The sequence below is a fragment of the Macaca thibetana genome, chromosome X (assembly GCF_024542745.1).
Source record: "Macaca thibetana thibetana isolate TM-01 chromosome X, ASM2454274v1, whole genome shotgun sequence".
NCBI lineage: Eukaryota > Metazoa > Chordata > Mammalia > Primates > Cercopithecidae > Macaca > Macaca thibetana.
The window spans coordinates 104,337,124-104,358,425 of NC_065598.1; the positions used below are offsets into that span (position 1 = coordinate 104,337,124).

The window sequence follows — 21,302 nt, forward strand, 5'->3', positions numbered from 1 at the left end:
GAGGCAGGCAGATCACTTAAAGTCAGGAATTCAAGATCAGCCTGGCCAAATGGCATAACATCATTTCTACTAAAAATACAGAAATTAGCCAGGCGTGGTGGCGCACACCTATAGTCCCAGTTACTCAGGAAGCTGAGGTGGGAGGATCGCTTAAGCCCAGGTCGAGGCTGCAGTGAGCCCAAATCATGCTGCTGGACTTCAGCCTGGGTGACACAGTAAGACCCTGTGTCAAAAAAAAAAAAAAAAAAGAAACCACAAATAACTGGAGGTTTTAGATTGTTGATTGCATTTAAAAACCATTTCACACTAGGTGACAATATTCCGTATATATACAGAAGACTAAAAACATATTAACAGGCCTAGCAGGTCTACTCAAGAGGAATAAAACCACACAAAAACTTGTTCATATATGTTCATAGCAGCATTATTCGGAAGAGACAAAAAATGGAAACAACCCAAATGCCCATCAACTGATGAGTGGGCAAACTGTAGCCTATCCACAGGGTGGAATATTATTTATCAGTAAAGAGAAAGGAAAGTACCACAAAAGCTGCAACATAAACAAACCTTAAAAACGTCATCCTCAGTGAAAAAAGCCAGTCATAAAGCACTATAAACTGTAGGATTCTATTTATATGAAATACTCAGAATGGCAAATCTACAGAAACAGAAAGTAGACCCGAGGTTTCTAGCAGCTAGGGAAAAGTGGGGATTCGGAGATAATAGCTAGAGGGTGGTGATGGTTGTACAGCTCTGTAAATACACTAAATACCACTGAATTGCACAATTTCAATGGGTACATTATTCGGAATGTGAATTATATTGCAATAAAGATTTTACAAAATAAAAAATGTATTATCAGGTAAAGATTTTCTACTGTTGTCACCGTTAATCTTAACCTCATAAATCCTAATCCTGTGCCAGCACTGCCAGAAACAGAAAGAATCTACGCCATCCCAGCCATGCATCTGTGGGGGCACATTCAAGGAAAGTCTCCTAGTTGTCACCCACATGGCAACTCTAACCAGGGATGGCCAAAAGATGTCCCTGACGGACAGTCACAAGGTGGCAGCTCATCTGAAGGGCCCCCAACTGATACCAGGACTTCTTCACCTAAGCTCCTCAATTCAAGATACTTCAGAGTGGCCCAGCAGTGCAGATTTTCTTTATTTTTATTTTTATTTATTTCTCTGTGTGTGTGTGTGTGTGTTTTATTTTATTTTATTATACTTTATATTCTAGGGTACATGTGCACAACGTGCAGGTTTGTTACATATGTATACATGTGCCATGTTGGTGTGCTGCACCCATTAACTCATCATTTACATTAGGTATATCTCCTAATGCTCTCCCCTTCCCCCACCACACAGCAGGCCCCAGTGTGTGATGTTCCCCTTCCTGTGTCCAAGTGTTCTCATTGTTCATTTCCCACCTAGGAGTGAGAACATGCAGTGTTTGGTTTTCTGTTCTTGCGATAGTTTGCTGAGAATGATGGTTTCCAGCTGCATCCATGTCTCTTTAAAGGACATGAACTCATCCTTTTTATGGCTGCATAGTATTCCATGGTGTATATGTGCCACATTTTCTTAATCCCATCTGTCATTGATGGACACTTGGGTTGGTTCCAAGTCTTTGCTATTGTGAATAGTGCCGCAATAAACATACGTGTGCATGTGTCTTTATAGCAGCATGATTTATAATCCTTTGGGTATATACCCAGTAATGGGATGGCTGGGTCAAATGGTATTTCTAGTTCTAGATCCTTGAGGAATTGCCACACTGTCTTCCCCAATGGTTGAACTAGTTTACAGTCCCAACAACAGTATAAAAGTGTTCCTATTTCTCCACATCCTCTCCAGCACCTATTGTTTCCTGACTTTTTAATGATCACCATTCTAACTAGTGTGAGATGGTATCTCATTGTGGTTTTGATTTGCATTTCTCTGATGGCTAGTGATGATGAGCATTTTTTCATGTGTCTGTTGGCTACATAAATGTCTTCTTTTGAGAAGCATCTGTTCATATCCTTTGCCCACTTTTTGATGGGGTTGTTTGTTTTTTTCTTGTAAATTTGTTTGAGTTCTTTGTAGGTTCTGGATATTAGCCCTTTGTCAGATGAGTAGATTGAAAAAATTTTCTCCTTCTGTAGGTTGCCTCTTCACACTGATGGCAGTTTCTTTTGCTGTGCAGAAGCTCCTTAGTTTAATTAGATCCCATTTGTCAATTTTGGCTTTTGTTGCCATTGCTTTTAATGTTTTAGACATGAAGTCCTTGCCCATGCCTATGTCCTGAATGTTATTGCCTAGGTTTTCTTCTAGGGTGTTTATGGTTTTAGGTCTAACATTTAAGTCTTTAATCCATCTTGAATTAATTTTTGCATAAGGTGTAAGGAAGGGATCCAGTTTCACCTTCCTACTTACGGCTAGCCAGTTTTCACAGCACCATTTATTAAATAGGGAATCTTTTCCCCATTTCTTGTTTTTGTCAGGTTTGTCAAAGATCAGATAGTTGTAGATATGTGGTATTATTTCTGAGGGCTCTGTTCTGTTCCATTGGTCTATATCTCTGTTTTGGTACCAGTACCATGCTGTTTTGGTTACTGTAGCCTTGTAGTATAGTTTGAAGTCAGGTAGATGGCATTGAATCTATAAATTACCTTGGGCAGTATGGCCATTTTCACGATATTGATTCTTCCTATCCACGAACATGGAATGTTCTTCCATTTGTTTGTGTCCTCCATTATTTCATTGAGCAGTGGTTTGTAGTTCTCCTTGAAGAGGTCTTTCACATCCCTTGTAAGTTGGATTCCTAGGTATTTTATTCTCTTTGAAGCAATTGTGAAACGGAGTTCATTCATCATTTGGCTTTCTGTTTTTCTGTTATTGGATTTTTGCACGTTGATTTTGTATCCTGAGACTTTGCTGAAGTTTCTTATCAGCTTAAGGAGATTTTGGGCTGAGATGATGGGGCTTTCTAAATATACAATCATGTCATCTGCAAACAGGGACAATTTGACTTCCTCTTTTCCTAATTGAATACCCTTTATTTCTTCCTTCTGCCTGATTGCCCTGGCCAGAACTTCCAACACTATGTTGAATAGGAGTGGTGAGACAGGGCATCCCTTTCTTGTGCCAGTTTTCAAGGGGAATGCTTCCAGTTTTTGCCCATTCAGTATGATATTGGCTGTGGGTTTGTCATAAATAGCTCTTATTATTTTGATATGTTTCATCAATACCTAATTTATTGAGAGTTTTTGTCAGGAAGGGCTGTTGAATTTTGTCAAAGGCCTTTTCTGCATCTGTTGAAATAATCATGCGGTTTTTGTCTTTGGCTCTGTTTATATGCTGGATTACGTTTATTGATTTGCATATGTTGAACCAGCCTTGCATCCCAGGGATGAAGCCCACTTGATCATGATTGATAAGATTTTGATGTGCTACTGGATTTGGTTTGCCAGTATTTTATTGAGGATTTTTGCATCGATGTTCATCAGGGATATTGGTCTAAAATTCTCTTTTTTTGTTGTGTCTCTGCCAGGCTTTGGTATCAGGATGATGTTGGCCTCATAAAATGAGTTAGGGAGGATTCGTTCTTTTTCTATTGATTGGAATAGTTTCAGAAGGAATGGTACCAACTCCTGTTTGTACCTCTGCTAGAATTCGGCTGTGAATCCGTCTGGTCCTGGACTTTTTTTTGGTTGGTAGACTATTAATTATTGCCTTAATGTCAGAGCCTGTTATGGGTCTATTCAGGGATTCAACTTCTTCCTGGTTTAGTCTTGGGAGACTGTATGTGTCGAGGAATCTATCCATTTCTTCTAGGTTTTCTAGTTTATTTGCATAGAGGTGTTTATAGTATTCTCTAATGGTAGTTTGTATTTCTGTGGGATCGATGGTGATATCCCCTATATCATTTTTTATTGTGTCTATTTGATTCTTGTCTCTTTTATTCTTTATTAGTCTTGCTAGCAGTCTATCAATTTTGTTGATCTTTTCAAAAACCAGCTCCTGGATTCATTGATTTTTTTTGAAGGGTTTTTTGTGTCTGTATCTCCTTCAGTTCTGCTCTGATCTTAGTTATTTCTTGCCTTCTGCTAGCTTTTGAATGTGTTTGCTCTTGCTTCTCTAGTTCTTTTAATTGTGATGTTAGGGTGTCAATTTTAGATCTTTCCCGCTTTCTCCTGTGGGCATTTAGTGCTATAAATTTCCCTCTACACACTGCTTTAAATGTGTCCCAGAGATTCTGGTATGTTGTATCTTTGTTCTCGTTGGTTTCAAAGAACATCTTTATTTCTGCCTTCATTTCATTATGTACCCAGTAGTCATTCAGGAGCCGGTTGTTCAGTTTCCATGTAGTTGAGCAGTTTTGATTGAGTTTCTTAGTCCTGAGTTCTAGTTTGATTGCACTGTGGTCTGAGAGACAGTTTGTTATAATTTCTGTTCTTTTACATTTGCTGAGGAGTGCTTAACTTCCAACTATGTAGTCAATTTTGGAATAAGTGTGATGTGGTGCTGAGAAGAATGTATATTCTGTTGATTTGGGGTGGAGAGTTCTGTAGATGTCTATTAGGTCCACTTGGTGCAGGGTTGAGTTCAACTCCTGGATATCCTTGTTAATTTTCTGTCTCCTTGATCTGTCTAATGTTGTCAGTGGGGTGTTAAAGTCTCCCACTATTATTGTATGGGGGTCTAAGTCTCTTTGTAAGTCTCTAAGGACTTGCTTTATGAATCTGGGTGCTCCTGTATTGGGTGCATATATATTTAGGATAGTTAGCTCTTCTTGTTGAATTGATCACCTTTACCATTACGTAATGGCCTTCTTTGTCTCTTTTGATCTTTGTTGGCTTAAAGTCTGTTTTATCAGAGACTAGGATTGCAACCCCTGACTTTTTTTGTTTTCCATTTGCTTGGTAGATCTTCCTCCATCCCTTTATTTTGAGCCTATGTGTGTCTCTGCACATGAGATGGGTCTTCTGAATGCAGTACACTGATGGATCTTGACTCTTTATCCAATTTGCCAGTCTGTGTCTTTTAATTGGAACATTTAGCCCATTTACATTTAAGGTTAATATCATTATGTGTGAACTTGATCCTGTCATTATGATGTTACCTGGTGATTTTGCTCATTAGTTCATGCAGTTTTTTCCTAGCATCGATGGTGTTTACATTTTGGCATGTTTTTGCAGTGGCTGGTACCTGTTGTTCCTTTCCATGTTTAGTGCTTCCTTCAGGAGCTCTTGTAAGGCAGGCCTGGTGGTGACAAAATCTCTCAGCATTTGCTTGTCTATAAAGGATTTTATTTCTCCTTCACTTATGAAACTTAGTTTGGTTGGATATGAAATTCTGGGTTGAAAATTCTTTTCTTTAAGAATGTTGAATATTGGCCCCCACTCTCTTCTGGCTTGTAGAGTTTCTGCCGAGAGATCTGCTGTTAGTCTGATGGGCTTCCCTTTGTGGGTAACCCGACCTTTCTCTCTGACTGCCCTTAACCTTTTTTCCTTCATTTCAACTTTAGTGCATCTGACAATTATGTGTCTTGGAGTTGCTCTTCTCGAGGTGTATCTTTGTGGCGTTCTCTGTATTTCCTGAATTTGAGTGTTGGCCTGCCTTGCTAGGTTGGGGAAGTTCTCCTGAATAATATCCTGCAGAGTGTTTTCCAACTTGGTTCCATTGTCCCCGTCACTCTTAGGTACACCAATCAGATGTAGATTTGGTCTTTTCATATAGTCCCATATTTCTTGGAGGCTTTGTTCATTTCTTTTTACTCTTTTTTCTCTAAACTTCTCTTCTTGCTTCATTTCATTCATTTGATCCTCAGTCACTGATACCCTTTCTTCCAGTTGATCGAGTCAGTTAATGAAGCTTGTGTATTTGTCATGTAGTTCTCGTGTCATGGTTTTCATCTCTAGCAGGTCGTTTAAGGACTTCTCTACATTGGTTATTCTAGTTAGCCATTCGTCAAATGTTTTTTCAAGGTTTTTAGCTTCTTTGCGCTGGGTTCGTAATTCCTCCTTTAGCTTGGAGAAGTTTGATTGTCTGAAGCCTTCTTCTCTCAACTCGTCAATGTCATTCTCTGTCCAGCTTTGTTCCGTTACTGGCAAGGAGCTGCATTCCTTTGGAGGGGGAGAGGTACTCTGATTTTTAGAATTTTCAGCTTTTCTGCAGTACTTTTTCCCCCATCTTTGTGTTTTTATCTACCTTTGGTCTTTGATGATGGTGATGTACAAATGGGGTTTTGGTGTGGATGTCCTCTCTGTTTGTTAGTTTTCCTTCTAACAGTCAGGACCCTCAGCTGCAGGTCTGTTGGAGTTTGCTCAAGGTCCACTCCAGACCCTGTTTGCCTGGGTATCAGCAGTGGAGGCTATAGAAGAGTGAATATTGCTGAACAGCAAATGTTGCTGTCTGATCATTCCTCTGGAAGCTTCATCTCAGAGGTGTGCCCGGCCATATGAGGTGTGAGGTGTCAGTCTGCCCCTAGTGGAGGGTGTCTCCCAGTTAGGCTACTCGGGGGTCAGGGACCCACTTGGGCAGGCAGTCTGTCCATTCTCAGATCTCAAACTCTGTGCTGGGAGAACCACTACTGTCTTCAATGCTGTCAGACAGGGACATTTACATCTACAGAGGTTTCTGCTGCCTTTTGTTTGGCCGTGCCCTGTCCCCAGAGGTGGAGTCTGCAGAGGCAGGCAGGCCTCCTTGAGCTGCGGTAGAATCCACCCAGTTCGAGCTTCCTGGCCACTTTGTTTACCTACTTAAGCATCAGCAATGGTGGGCGCCCCTCCCCCAGCCTCATTGCCACCTTGCAGTTAGATCTCAGACTGCTGTGCTAGCAATGAGGGAGGCTCTGTGGATGTGGGACCCTCCGAGCCAGGTGCTGGATGTAATCTGGTGTGCTGTTTACTAAGACCCTTGGTATGGTGCAGTATTAGGGTGGGAGTGACCCGATTTTCCAGGTGCTATGTGTCACAGTTTCCCATGGCTAGGAAAGGGAATACCCTTCCCCCTTGCGCTTACCGGGTGAGGCAATGCCTCGCCCTGCTTCGGCTCTTGCTTGTTGGGCTGCACTCACTGTCCTGCACCCACTGTCCGACACACCCCAATGAGATGAACCCCGTACCTCAGTTAGAAATGCAGAAATCACCCATCTTCTGTGTCACTCACACTGGGAGCTGGAGGCTGCAGCTGTTCCTATTCGGCCATCTTGTGCAGTTCAAGGAGCTGGTTTTTTTAAAAGATTAACAAAATGGATAGACCACTAGCAAGATTAATAAAGAAGAAAAGAGAGAAGAATCAAATAGACACAATAAAAAGTGATGAAGGGGATATCACCACCGATCCCACAGAAATACAAACTACCATCAGCGAATACTATGAATACCTCTATGCAAATAAACTAAAAAACCTAAAAGATATGGATAAATTCCTGGACACTTACACCCTCCCAAAACTAAACCAGGAAGAAGTTGAATCCCTGAATAGGCCAATAACAAGTTCTGAAATTGAGGCAGTAATTAATACCCTCCACCCAAAAAAAGTCCAGGACCAGATGGATTCACAGGCAAGTTCTGCCAGAGGTACAAAGTGGAGCTGGTACAATTCCTTCTGAAACTATTCCAAATGATACAAAAAGGGGGACTCCTCCCTAACTCATTTTATGATGCCAGCATCATCCTGATACCAAAACCTGGCAGAGAGACAGACACACAGAAAAAAGAAAATTTTAGTCCAATGTCCCTGATGAACATCGATGCGAAAATCCTCAAGGAAATACTGGCAAACCAAATCCAGCAGCACATAAAAATGCTTGTCCACCACAATTAAGTCGGCTTCATTGCTGGGATGCAAAGCTGGTTCAACATACACAAATTAATAAACGTAACCCATCACATGAACAGAACCAATGACAAAAAAACACGATTATCTCAATAGACACAGAAAAGGCCTTCGACAAAATTCAACAGCCCTTTATGCTAAAAACTCTCAATAAACTAGGTACTGATGGGACATATCTCAAAATAATAAGAGCTATTTATGACAAACCCACAGCCAATATCATACTGAATGGGCAAAAGCTGGAAGCATTCCGTTTGAAAATGGCACAAGACAAGGATGCCCTCTCTCATCACTCCTATGCAGATCATTCTTTTAAGGCTTATTCATTGGAGAACATTTCCCTAGTTCTCCTTTTACATGTCAGAGGTTGTCTCTGACAATAGGAGTCTAAGCAACTAGTAGAATAGCAGACCACCACAAGTTCCGTTTTCTTTTTTCTTGAAAGTGTTAATTTCTCATGGTTGAATTTCTTTTAGACCATGTCAGGTTACTATTAGCCCCTCTGGCTGTTCCAATTTGAACAACTAGTTAATGTTAAAAAAATTATAATGAAATGAAAATGTATTTAAGATCTGGTGCTTTCTGTACATCATCCATCAGAAAGATTGAAAGCTGATTTGTTGGGCTATCAGTTTCCCACTGTGAAGCCCCTTGTCTTTTAAACTAACTGGTGTCTAGGTGGCCATTTTACTCTATGCTTATAGCCAACTTTCATTAATCATTATAAAAGAAAGCAAGAACCAACTTCAGTCTTTCGCTCTTATTAAGTAATCAAGTGACAGTCTTATTAAAAACAAAGTATACCTGGCAGTAACTTATGGTGGGATGGTAAACAAAAGTTGGGACTTACATTCTTGTCTGATTCTGAAGACCAAGAGAACACAACTCCATTAAAAGCATCCCAGAAGCAAATGGATTATTTAAAACTAAAGCTAAATCCTTGTTGGCTTTTTTGGTCCTGGACTTGAGTTATCTCTTCATTTTTCTGGATTTAAGACAAAACCAAATTGGGAATTCAGTGTCTCGAGAATCTTTTGTCCCTTAGATCTGTCCAGATGTGAGAATATTCTACTCATATTTGAATACCTCATTTATTTTCCTGTAGGTCCAACTGGCCCTCCAGGAGATCCTGGACGCAATGGACTCCCTGGCTTTGATGGTGCAGGAGGGCGCAAAGGAGACCCAGGTCTGCCAGGACAGCCAGGTAAGACAAGTAAAACATGCTGTTGGTGGAGGGAAAGTCTTTGAGTTTGGGAGACCTCTGGACATAGGGCCTCCACTTAGAGCTGTGAGATCTTCCCTTGATGTTAGCATAGCTGACTGGTGAATATGGAACTGGGGAAAATAGCAAAGCACATAATAAGGAGATTTGTCACTATAAGAGAAGCATACAAGGTTACTTCTATTTGTGTTTAGAGCAGTGGAAAACTCAGTTCTTTCTCACGATGAGAATTTTCCAGGCACTCACTGTACTTACTTGTTCAGCAAATTTTCAATATGTTGATTTAAATCCCTTGCTTGAAATTATTGTGAATATTTCCACATTTGAAAATATCACAGCAGGCTGTAATTTCTTTCATAAAGAGCAGCAAATATAAATGAACAGTTTAAATGATTGCCATAGACCTTTAAGAGTCATGGTGACGTTTCATGTTGAGATGATAAATTGATATTAGGAGCATTAATAGGTGCTCCTGATAATACTGAGTCTGATATCTATTAGATTTTCAATCTGTACTCAATCTACTTCCAAAAAGAATTTGAGTCAACTTGAAATAAAAAATACACTAATGTTAAGATTTCTAAAATAGAAATAGAGGATCATACATTATATAGATCAGTAATATATGTTAACAACTCTAGATTATATAAATATAACTTTAAATAAACATAAAGAGTTTGTATTTCAAATATCAGTGGCAGCAAGGCAGAGTGGTAATACCTATAGCCTTCCTAGAGTCAATGCCCTGCCATTTCATTAATGCTATGTTTCTAGGGAAATAACGAGTTAGTGTCGTCTTCATCACAAGAGTTTCTGTGAAGTTTCCCTAAAATGAAAATTTATACACACACTGTCCAAAGGCCTGTGTATACAGAAAATTATTAAATGAACTCAAACCAAGAGGCTAAATCAAGAAGGGAAGTCAGTGGTAGATTGAAAATGGGCATTTTGAAAATACTTCTTTAGAATGCCCTGCCTGTTCTCTACACAAAAATGTATGCCTGAGAATAATTTCCCCAGACAGATTCAAAGGAAAATGTTTTTCAGCAATGAATCTGGTAGATTGATGGCAACCACACCCTTCCTTTCTCACTGATGAACAAAACAGCAGGCTGAAAATTGGTCATGGAGTTCAGATTCTTTTAGTACAACGAGAGACTAAATAACATACAGACTCTCCAAATAAGCATATTTTATTTGTCTCCTAGCCCATGATATCTGACAATGCCTTTATAGACGCTCTATAAATATCAACTAAGTTAACTAGTCAAATGAGGTAATAATGTTTTGTCAATAACCGTAAGAGTGGATCAGAGCTTACTTAATCTTGTATACTGATGGTTTTGTGGAAATAGGTACTCGTGGTTTGGATGGTCCCCCCGGGCCAGATGGATTGCAAGGTCCCCCAGGTCCCCCTGGAACCTCCTCTATTGCACATGGATTTCTTATTACACGCCACAGCCAGACAACGGATGCACCACAATGCCCGCAGGGAACACTTCAGATCTATGAAGGCTTTTCTCTCCTGTATGTACAAGGAAATAAAAGAGCCCATGGTCAAGACTTGGGTGAGATAATCAATATTTAATTTCCTACTGTGCATTTTGTTTTTGTTTCAGAAATCCTGTTGGGTTCTAGAGTAGCCTTGGCCAAAGTGCCTCTCTCTATTCTTTTGGGGCTTCCAAAGTGAAAACCATGCCAAAGGCAACTGAATATATTCACCATGATTTTTAAATAAATAATATTTAACCTTAAACTAAAAGCATTAATTAGCTCTTATGAGTGCAATTCTTGGCCTAAAGCAAATCATTTCACAAAGGCCACATTTACTTTTAGTTAGATTAGCTATTAATGAAACAGTTTCACTGGGCTCTTTGCAGTATAGCAGCTGCTTGAGTGTGCAGTGTTTATAATTCATGGGAGATAGTTACCTCATCTTTGAAACTGGTCTTCATCAAGTTCATAAGTTCTGAAGAGAATCTTGGTTTATAGATCAAAGAAAGTAAGGTCATTGCTTAATTATGCTAGTTTGTAGTTCTTAAAATAAGTACCTTAGCTTTATAAAGTATTACTGGAGTCATTTAAAGCTATATAAAGTATGACATTTCTGTGCAAAATCCATTTCATTTAAAGTGCTCCCATGTATCTTTTCTATACTGGGGTGGACAGCAAAGTTGATGGGATGACACTGGACTGAATCACTCTCAAGGACTTTTCCATCCCCATGAATTCTTTTCCTGGAATTTTGACTTTGGATGTTGAAGTCCCATTGTCTTACCTGGGGCTGCGTGGTGTTTTTTTTTGTTTTTTTTTTTTTTCTGAGACGGAGTCTCCCTCTATCATCCAGGCTGGTGTGCAATGGTGCGGTCTCGGCTCACTGCAACCTCTGCCTCCCAGGTTCAAGCAATTCTTCTGCCTCAGCCTCCCGAGTAGCTGGGATTACAGGCGCCCGCCAGCATGCCTGGCTAATTTTTGTATTTTTAGTAGAGACGGGGTTTCACCATGTTGGCCAGGCTGGTCTTGAACTGCTGACCTCGTGATCTGCCCACTTCTGCCTCCTAAAGTGTTGGAATTACAGGCGTGAGCCACCACTCCCAGCAGGGCTGCCTATTTTAAGACTGACTATCCCCTTTGCCTTCATAACGACTTTTAAGAAGATAGTCGGGGCTCCCAGTTTCTGGAATCTTTATGATGAGAAGCTTCCTGAGGTCTCATTGGCTGGGCCATTCATTCTGTGGAAACGGTTCTGCAGCAACAGAGACCCCGGAGGTCAGCTTTACTCCCTACTTTTAGAAGGCATATGGCCACACCTGCCAGCCAGTTCTGGCCCACCAGAGTAAGGATATTCACTTACATGTAAGTCAGTGGTCATAGGTCATTTTATGAAACCAAATAATGTAAGGGTTTGCCCAATAGCTTTCTTCTCTGTCTTCTTTTTTTTCCACTTATATTTCCTTTTTCTCTTTTTCAACTTTCCTCTGCACTTTTCTTTCTCTTTTTCACTTGGTTACATATTTTTAAATTTTATAACTGACAAATCTTCATTAAATTAGTAATTAAATTATCTTTCCATAATTTAATTGAATAATAAATATCTAAATAATTTAATATCTTCAGGTAATTTTCTCTAGTCTTTCTCCTATAAAATTCTTCTTTTTTGTTCAATCTCTCTACACTGTCAGACTTATAATCAAACTTTAAACTTCACATCCCTAAGCTACCAGGTCAACAGAGGAACCATTAGAAGTTTTGAGCACTACGAAATTAAAAAATGTAATGCAAAGAGAAGATAGAATCTGCTATCAGCATGTAATTATAACTTTTCGGAATCCATGTATTTGCTCGAATAAGAACAGTCAGATTTAGAGTCTATAAATAGACCGTGACTCTGGTAGTTTAGGCCTCAGACACAGGGAAGGCCATGACAGAGCCTAAGATCCTAGGAATGGTCCTGGATTGCAGAGGCTTTGCTGGGGCTCACACAAGGATCACATTGGAGGAATCTTGATGACTAAGCAAAGATAGAGGCAGCTGTAACTTTGATGTTAAAGAAACAATTACCTCCTGATCGAATAAATGCAGTCTGTGTTGAATTAGTGGAAGGATTATACAATGTAAGAAAGAGGACGGAGAAGATGGATTAAATACTAAAGCTTTTCTGTCTGGGAGAAAAATAAAACATACTGAGAACCATTAGTCTATTAAAGTCTTATAACTGTAGGGTATAGAGGGCATTGGGAGTATATGGGATCACTCTCTCTTCAAAAATTTGGAGACTATATCCCAGAATTCTGCATCATTGTGGGCAGCCACAGGTGCAACCAGATACTCCAGATACTTCCATCATTATGGGCCTTCCTTTTATTTACCTTTCATTTCTCTTCCTTATAAGACCGGGTATTTTCAGCTCTGTCCCAAATTAGGCAGTAGAATAGTTTTCTTTTTAAATTACTTTATAATGTACAAAGCATTTTCATGTCCATTGTCTAATTTAATTTACACAACTATGATTAAGAAAAATGTATAGAAATATTCTGCTTTTTCATTTTACACACAAAGAGACTGGCTAACAGGTTAAATAACTTACTGAAACCTTATACAGTTAGAAAGTGATGGAGGTAAGACTTGAATCCAACACCTGCCAATTCTAAATTCATTTCTTTTTAAATTTTCCCCTGTTGTTCACTCTTACAGGACTGTGAGTCAGTCAGGTTTTTCTTAACCAGTTTTTTAAATGCATAAATTTGACTAAATCAATGATTTTCAACCTAGGGAATTTTCTGAAGACTCCTAGTCCTATGCCAAATCTATTGTATAAAAATTCCAAATAATTCTGACAGTACAGGTTTGAGATCTATTAGTCTTTTGTCAGTCATCTTCAGTCTGAGATAAGCATACCCCTTTGAATATATGAAGAATTTCCAAGATGCACGGAGGCATACTTTTTTAAAAATCAAATTTCAACTCCTTGACTTTTATATGTATTTTCTCCTAAAGTCAATCTGACTTTAGCAGATGTGCTTTGGGCAATCTCCTTTCCCATATCTCCTTTCACTGTCATGCCTTCTCCACTTTGTAAGAGTCATACTCTTGCACATTGCCTTGAAGTATGAAAACCTCTGACAGACAAATTCAAAGGGATAATTCAAAATAACAGTTTTGCTAAAGATACAATTACTTTTAAATCCAGCAATCCCATTACTGGATATTTACCCGAAAGAAAATAATATATCAAAGGGATAGTTGTACTCACATGTTTATTGTAGCACTATTCACAATAGCAAAGATATGGAATCAACCTAAGTATCCAGCAAAGGATGAATGGATAAAGAAGATGTGGTGTATATACACAATGGAATATTATTCAGCCATATAAAAAAATGAAATCATGTCTTTGCAGCAACATGGTTGGAAGTAGAACTCATTATCTTAAGTGAAATAAGCCAGGCACAAAAAGACAAGTATCACATGTTCTCACTTATATGTGGGAGCTAAAAATTTGAACACATGGAGGCAGAGAATGGAAAGACAGATAGCAGAGACTGGGAAGCGTAAGTGTGGGGAAGGGGGAGGATGAAGAGAAGTGGGTTAAAGGATACAAACATACAGTAAGATAGAAGGAATTAATTCCATATTTGATAGCAGAAGAGGATGACTATACTTAAAAAAAAATATTGTACATGTGTGATGTATACCCTAAATACCCTGACTTGATCACTGTGCATTATATACATACAAAAAATGTTCATGTACCCCATTATTTTGCATAAATAAAAAATTAATAGTTTTGTTAATGTCTCCATTAACTCAAGCTCTGTAATTCACTTTTAATCCATCTTACTAAGAAATACATTTCTAATAAAAGTTTATTGTAATAATTATATAAAAATTTATAATATATATATTTTTATGTTATGAATTAATAATAATAACAATAACAGGTCAAAATAAAACGTTTAACATGTAAAGTCTTATAGTCACAAAAAGTTTTTAAAAAGTATTCAATTTTAATTTTTGAGAAATATGATAGCATGATCAATAAAATCTTTCAAAAGTAAAAATATGTTACATTAGGATAAAACTGTGTGAGAAAAGTGGAAGGGAAATATAATTTTTAAATGTAGAAGGAGCAGTGTATAATTTCCAACCGTTAAAGACAAGTTTATATATTTTCTATAATGGTAAATGTTAGATCTCAAATCATTATATTGGATGCATTTAAAAGAGTGATATAAAAGTTTGTTCTTAGATATCAATATTCACAAAACACCATAAATGAAAGCTGGCAAGGTAGAAATGTGGTTTGCAAATTCCCAGTCCCTACTATTACAAAGTGGAATACAGAAGAGTGGGTGTGGAGCTGAGAGACAATAGCTAATATCTTAATACTGGCACAGTATCAATTTAAACTTATGATGAAATTTAGATATCAAAACTTTAGATATTTAACTTTCAAAAGTGTAAGTGCATTTTTCATCATTCTTTTGTGAGTAAATGAGAAAAGAAAGGCTTGATCACAAGTAAAAATAACCTCTCTTGTCCTACTAGCTCTGAATTTCAAGGATTAGTTTCTTTCTTTTTTTGGTTTGCTTTCCCCTCACATCTTTCCTTCCTATCTTATTTTTTCCCTTTTTACGTATTCTTCAAACCTGTCTGCGGTGGCTCTGCACACTGGCCAGTATTACTATTGTCCCTTGGCCTAAGGAGATTGCAAATTCACACAAGATACACACTGAGGATGTCTTAGAAGAAGAGAGGGCAGCCTGGAGCACGAAATATTGATAATATATCGTAAGGACTCAGTATGTGTCCTTCACTTGTACACAATGAATTACTAAATATTCTGCATAAGACACCATTGTTTATAAGATGCATCACTAGTTTAAAAACAGCATTGGGAAATAATATAATGAGCTACCACAATAAATATTAGCATACATTATAAAACACATCCTAATTTTAAAAATGTTAAAATATGAGTAAATCTTAGATTTAAGAAATATAGCATATTTATTACCTATGAAAAGCTGGCAAGTTTCCTCGAAAGGCTGTCTGCTATTGTTTTAGAAGAAACTAAAGTATCATCATCATGCAGTCCTTTATTGTTTTCTCTCCAAATCTTTCTAGGGACGGCTGGCAGCTGCCTTCGTCGCTTTAGTACCATGCCTTTCATGTTCTGCAACATCAATAATGTTTGCAACTTCGCTTCAAGAAATGACTATTCTTACTGGCTCTCTACCCCAGAGCCCATGCCAGTGAGCATGCAACCCCTAAAGGGCCAGAGCATCCAGCCATTCATTAGTCGGTAAGGTATTGATTTAGCTGTGACTTTTACCAATCCCCAGTTAATTAGCTAGTCATATTTGAGTCCAAAGCTAACAATCTGATGATATTCCTCCTAGGTTAGGTAGAACAGAGGTACCTCTTACTATTCAATTAAGTATTTAATTTGACTCATATTTATTGGTGGTCTGCTTTTGACGAGGCCCCCATGATAGACATAGTGTAATAGCCAGATAACTGACAGTGTAGTACTTATTTATTACATAAATTTGTCTAATATATACCAGATTTGGGCTAAGTTCTACAATAAATATAATAAAAATGTTATGAAAGCATAGGGAAAGAGATGTTTAATTTCAAATGGAGAAATCTGGGATGACCATATGGAAAAAATATGTCTTGAACTGATCAGTCCTTGAATGACTAGACGGACTTGAGGCACAGGCAGTTATAAAGGGGAGATATATACTAGGCAGATAAAATGACAATAGGTAATAAAGTAATGTATCTAGGGTGTAGTATGTAAAGGTTATGTTGGGAGAAAAGATTGCAAAGTTAGCTTGGGCGCAGATGGTAGAAGGCCTTCTGTACCAAATTGTAGTTTGAAGTTTACTTGATATGTAACAAGGAGCCCCGAAATATTTTAGAGCTACACTTCAGATTAGATTATAGTGCCATCAATGTGTAACATGGATTACAGAAGGGATAGTCTTGAGGTAGAGAGAACAGTTGGATTGAATGGTATTGCTATAGCCCTGATGTGAGTAAATTGGAACTCACAGTAGGGTACATGTGTCACGTTATTAGGCTAGATAGGATTTGACAGTTGATAGCTATGGGAAGAAGATGGTAGCTGAGATTTGGAGCATGAGTAACTAAGAGGATACCATTAATAGAGTTTTGCCATTTTGAAACCTAGTTTAACTCAGTCTCCCAGGAATATTGCTTATTGTCATTTTTATTCTGATCATGACCCAGGATTTCAGTAACCATAAAGGATGAATTGCTGGAAAGTCTGCTTCCTTTGATAGTAAATATAAAGATTAAAGCTGGTTCAGCCTTAGTAGCAAATTCATGGTGCCCTTTTTAATACATTTTCCTGAATCCTTTGGGAATTTGGGAGTGTGTGTGTGTGTGTGTGTGTGTAATTTTGTCAGTCCCAACTCTTGGGAGTAAAACCTTGTCTAAATGTATTACTTATTTTGTTAGGTAAACTGCAAAACTGGCCTCAGTAATATGTCAAGAGGTCCACTCATGTTTTTCATTAAAGATATGGAAGGCTCAGCTATATTCATTCTGGCTATTTTACTTGATTTTGTAGATTTCAGCCACATCTCCAAGTGCCTGGGTACCTGCCCAGCATTCTGGATATGTTGTACTTCTCCATATATAGTCAAATGTTTAATAAATGTCCTTTGGACCAAGAATAATGGGTAGAGATTGAGAAAGTGTCCGTTTCTTATATTTTCGAGTCTTTCTGACATTGTTCTTACCACAGTTTCAGCATTACTAAATGTCTCCCCTCCAATTGAGCACTTTGACAACAAGTAGTATGTGCAATACAGCAAGCCAAACTCTTATGGCAATTAAGGCATTGACTATAGGAAGTATGAATAGAAATTTAGGGCAGAATGGAATATCAAAAGGCCATTGCACTGGTTCTGCAGTTTTTTGACAAAAGTTTACAGTTTGTTATGTATATTGGGAGACAATACTTAGCAAATGCAATCCTCAAAGTGCATTTCTTCACCTTTTGTGATCATTGAAAGACACATTAATTGGCTTCCATACCAGGAAGGCTTCCAATGAAGCAGGACGGCTACTTTTCACATGCTCACTCTGTAGATTATGTTCCTTTTCCTTTTCCTTTACCAGATGTGCAGTATGTGAAGCTCCAGCTGTGGTGATCGCAGTTCACAGTCAGACGATCCAGATTCCCCGTTGTCCTCAAGGATGGGATTCTCTGTGGATTGGTTATTCCTTCATGATGGTATTTTACACTCTTCCTTACATTTGTCATAATAGCTGACTGTCCGTTCCATCTACATTTCTTCCCAATATGAGGAATCCCTGTCATTTGCATAACAAGAAGCTTAAACTTCAAACAGCTTCTATCCAAGCACTCTGTTCCCCCTCACACATTTTTTGTAACATATTTTCATAATCTGCCTATTACTTTTTTTGACTACCCTTGGTGTGGATACTATTGTCTTACCTCTGGGCCTGTTCGTTCACTGGATTTGAATCTGGCCAAGCCCAGCACACATCTTTGGATATTCACTAAGCTATTATGGCAGATGGGTATTGCGGCACATTTTTCCTTGTCTTTTATAGCATACAAGTGCAGGGGCAGAAGGCTCAGGTCAAGCCCTAGCCTCTCCTGGTTCCTGCTTGGAAGAGTTTCGTTCAGCTCCCTTCATCGAATGTCATGGGAGGGGTACCTGTAACTACTATGCCAACTCCTACAGCTTTTGGCTGGCAACTGTAGATGTGTCAGACATGTTCAGGTAAAGTGCTTATAGCTTTAATTCAGGTCCAAAGCTTCCTTCAGAGATGCTAGGGAAGAAAGAGACAATTTATGGGTGGTTTATTCTCAACAAATGTTAGGAATGTATTGGATTGTGTACTTTGTTCTTGCTTGTTATTCTCATATACATGACTCAGGTCAGAAAAACAGACTTGATTAATATTAGGTGAGTTTGGTTTGTGATACCTTAGTAGCAATCCTTCAATAATGAAACAGAGATAAAGAAAGGTTATGTGACCTTCCTAATAAGTCAGCAGCTGTTCAACTAGATTGAGGCCACCCCAGGAAATGAAGTTACAGTCTGTCTTCTCCCTCTCAGTTCAGTGGTCTCCTTTCCCAGGATATTTTAAAGATTCTGATTTAATGAGCAAGACATACATAATATATGTACCTCAGGATACTTCAATCTATTGATTTTTTTCAGTTTAAATTTATTTTTCTGTGTTGCTTTTGAATTATCACTACTTGATATTTTTCTTATGGTCCTTGTTATCTATTCATCATCAGTTGCCCAGATTTCCCTCATCCTGTGAATATTAGAAAAATGTATGAGAGAAAGAGAAAAAAATAGAAAATAAGAAGGAGACACAAATATACAAAGATAATAGTGTTGGGGAGAATAGTTACAAAATATCTGTGACCACTAATGGTTCTTAAACCATACTAGTCACTGCATTAGATCATATTGCTGAAAAGTAAACCATTAAGTCACCAAGAGAGCTACTTAACACAAAGAGAATGTTTAGTTATAAATTTGAACCAATAACAGAATTGAAATACCAGAAAATATGGATCTGATTGTCTTATTTCTTATTTCCCAGTAAACCTCAGTCAGAAACGCTGAAAGCAGGAGACTTGAGGACACGAATTAGCCGATGTCAAGTGTGCATGAAGAGGACATAACATTTTGAAGAATTCCTTGTGTGTTTTAAAGTGTGATATATATATATACATATATATATATATAAATATATAAAATTCCTAGGATGCAATGTCTCATTGTCCCCAACTTTACTACTGCTGCCGTCAATGGTGCTACTACATATGACCAAGATAACATGCTGACTAGTAACCATGAAGATTCAGATGTACCTCAGCAATGCACCAGAGCAAGGTCTCTATTATTTTTCTACTAAAGAAATAAGAAAGTGAATTTACTTTTTGGGTCCAGAATGATTTTCTCCAAGAATTGTAAGATGAAAATTATATATTTTGCCCAGTTACTAAAATGATACATTAAAAATTCAGTTAAGAGAAGAGTTACACTGAGTAAAATAAAAGACTGCAGTTTGTAGGAAGAATTATTTTTCATGGTGCTACTAATCCTGCTGTATCCCAGGTTTTTAATATAAAGGTGTTAAGCCTATTTTGCTTTGTAAGTAAAGGATGTGTATATTGTGAACAGCCTTTTAGCTCAAAATGTTGAGTCATTTACATATGACATAGCATGAATCACCTTTTACAGAAAATGTAGGAAACCTTAGAATACAGACAGCAATATTTTATATTCATGTTTATCGAAGTGAGAGAATTTATATTCCTACATCAAGTTACTACTGAGAGTAAATTTATTTTGAGTTTTATCCCCTAAGTTCTGTTTTGATTTTTTTAAAAAACAAACCCTTTTAGTCACTTTAATCAGAATTTTAAATGTTCATGTTACATACCAAATTATAATATCTAATGGAGGAATTTGTCTTTTGCTATATTCTCCAAGATTATCTCTTAAGACCATATGCCCCCTGTTTTAATGTTTCTTACATCTTGTTTTTACTCATTTCTGACTGGACAAAGTTCTTCCAAACAATTCTGAGAAACAAAGCACACACATAGAATTAACAATTCTCTTCCCTGTGCTGCTTATGTAAGAATCTTCCTGTGGTCTCTGCTTGTACAAAACTGGGAAACAATACTTGGTTAGTCTCTTTTAAGTTACAAAAAGCCAATTGATGTTTCTTATTCTTTTTAAATTTTAAATACTTTATTATAAATATTCACAGGATACCTTATTTCCGTAGCTGTCGTCTTCTCACTTAATGTTTTTTAAATCCACCAATATAAATTTAATTAAAGATATATGTTGTAAGGATGGTCTGTTGTGTATCTCTTCAGCCTGTGTGGAAAAAACCCCTGCTCATTTACAGATAGATTACCAATCTGCACGTCAGCAAGTCATCTTTTCCCAGGGAATCGGTTTCTCCATGCTTTGATCACTCTGATAGTAGATAGAAAACATATAGTAATGTAAACTTTTTCCAATGAAGAAAACTACCTATTGGAAGATATTTCTGAGATAATAAATTTCTTGACAACATTGTGTTAATGGCTGAGAAAGGAAACAACTGGCTTCTATTTGGAGAAGAATTCATTAATAATGTTTCAAGCAGGTTAGTGAGCTAATATTCCTAATGATTAAGAATGAACATGCATAGTTCTCTAAAATAGTCAAGGACTTGTTAAAAATAAGATATTAAAAACTTCCATAAAAAATTTATGTTACAGCTAAAAGATAAAACAACCAAAACAATTTTGAGTATTCTAAATCCTAATATGAACCTATGCAAAATCTAAAGCTTAGAATCTCTAGTGGTAAAACTTAGGATCCAAATAATGAGAACTGTCTAATAATGTTGTTGATTCTGGATAGCCAATTGCAAATTTTAGCTTTATTTTTTCATCTAGTCCCCTGCGTAAAGTCAGTAATGAGTAATTGTAAGTGAAAACACCATATCACTGCCCCACAGATTTTTCTACATGGTGTACACTCAAAGGTGCTCCTTCTGTTACAGTCGCAAACACGAATTCCAAAGATTTTGCTTTTTGTAGCTTTCCCTCTCATTTATAGCTGGTTGAAAGCCTTGGCCCAAACAGAATCTCCTTTTTGTTTGTTTGTTTGTTTTGTTTTGTTCTGAGACAGGGTCTCCTCTGTCACCCAGGCTGG

General features: G+C 37.7%; 1 protein-coding gene across 3 annotated transcripts in view; it reads left to right on the top strand.

Moving 5' to 3' along the window:
• Nucleotides 1-20,447, top strand: part of COL4A5 (collagen type IV alpha 5 chain) — a 269,789-nt gene extending 249,342 nt beyond the window's left edge. For 2 of the 3 annotated variants that reach the window (XM_050777164.1, XM_050777165.1), the window contains 6 exons: nucleotides 8,935-9,033; nucleotides 10,407-10,619; nucleotides 15,679-15,856; nucleotides 17,710-17,824; nucleotides 18,169-18,341; nucleotides 19,183-20,447. In XM_050777164.1, coding sequence (XP_050633121.1) covers nucleotides 8,935-9,033; nucleotides 10,407-10,619; nucleotides 15,679-15,856; nucleotides 17,710-17,824; nucleotides 18,169-18,341; nucleotides 19,183-19,264 — 860 coding nt within the window. In that variant the 3' untranslated portion in view covers nucleotides 19,265-20,447. The remainder of the gene's footprint in view (nucleotides 1-8,934; nucleotides 9,034-10,406; nucleotides 10,620-15,678; nucleotides 15,857-17,709; nucleotides 17,825-18,168; nucleotides 18,342-19,182) is intronic. The other variant, XM_050777166.1, reaches the window with a different exon arrangement.
• Nucleotides 20,448-21,302: the final 855 nt, after the last annotated feature.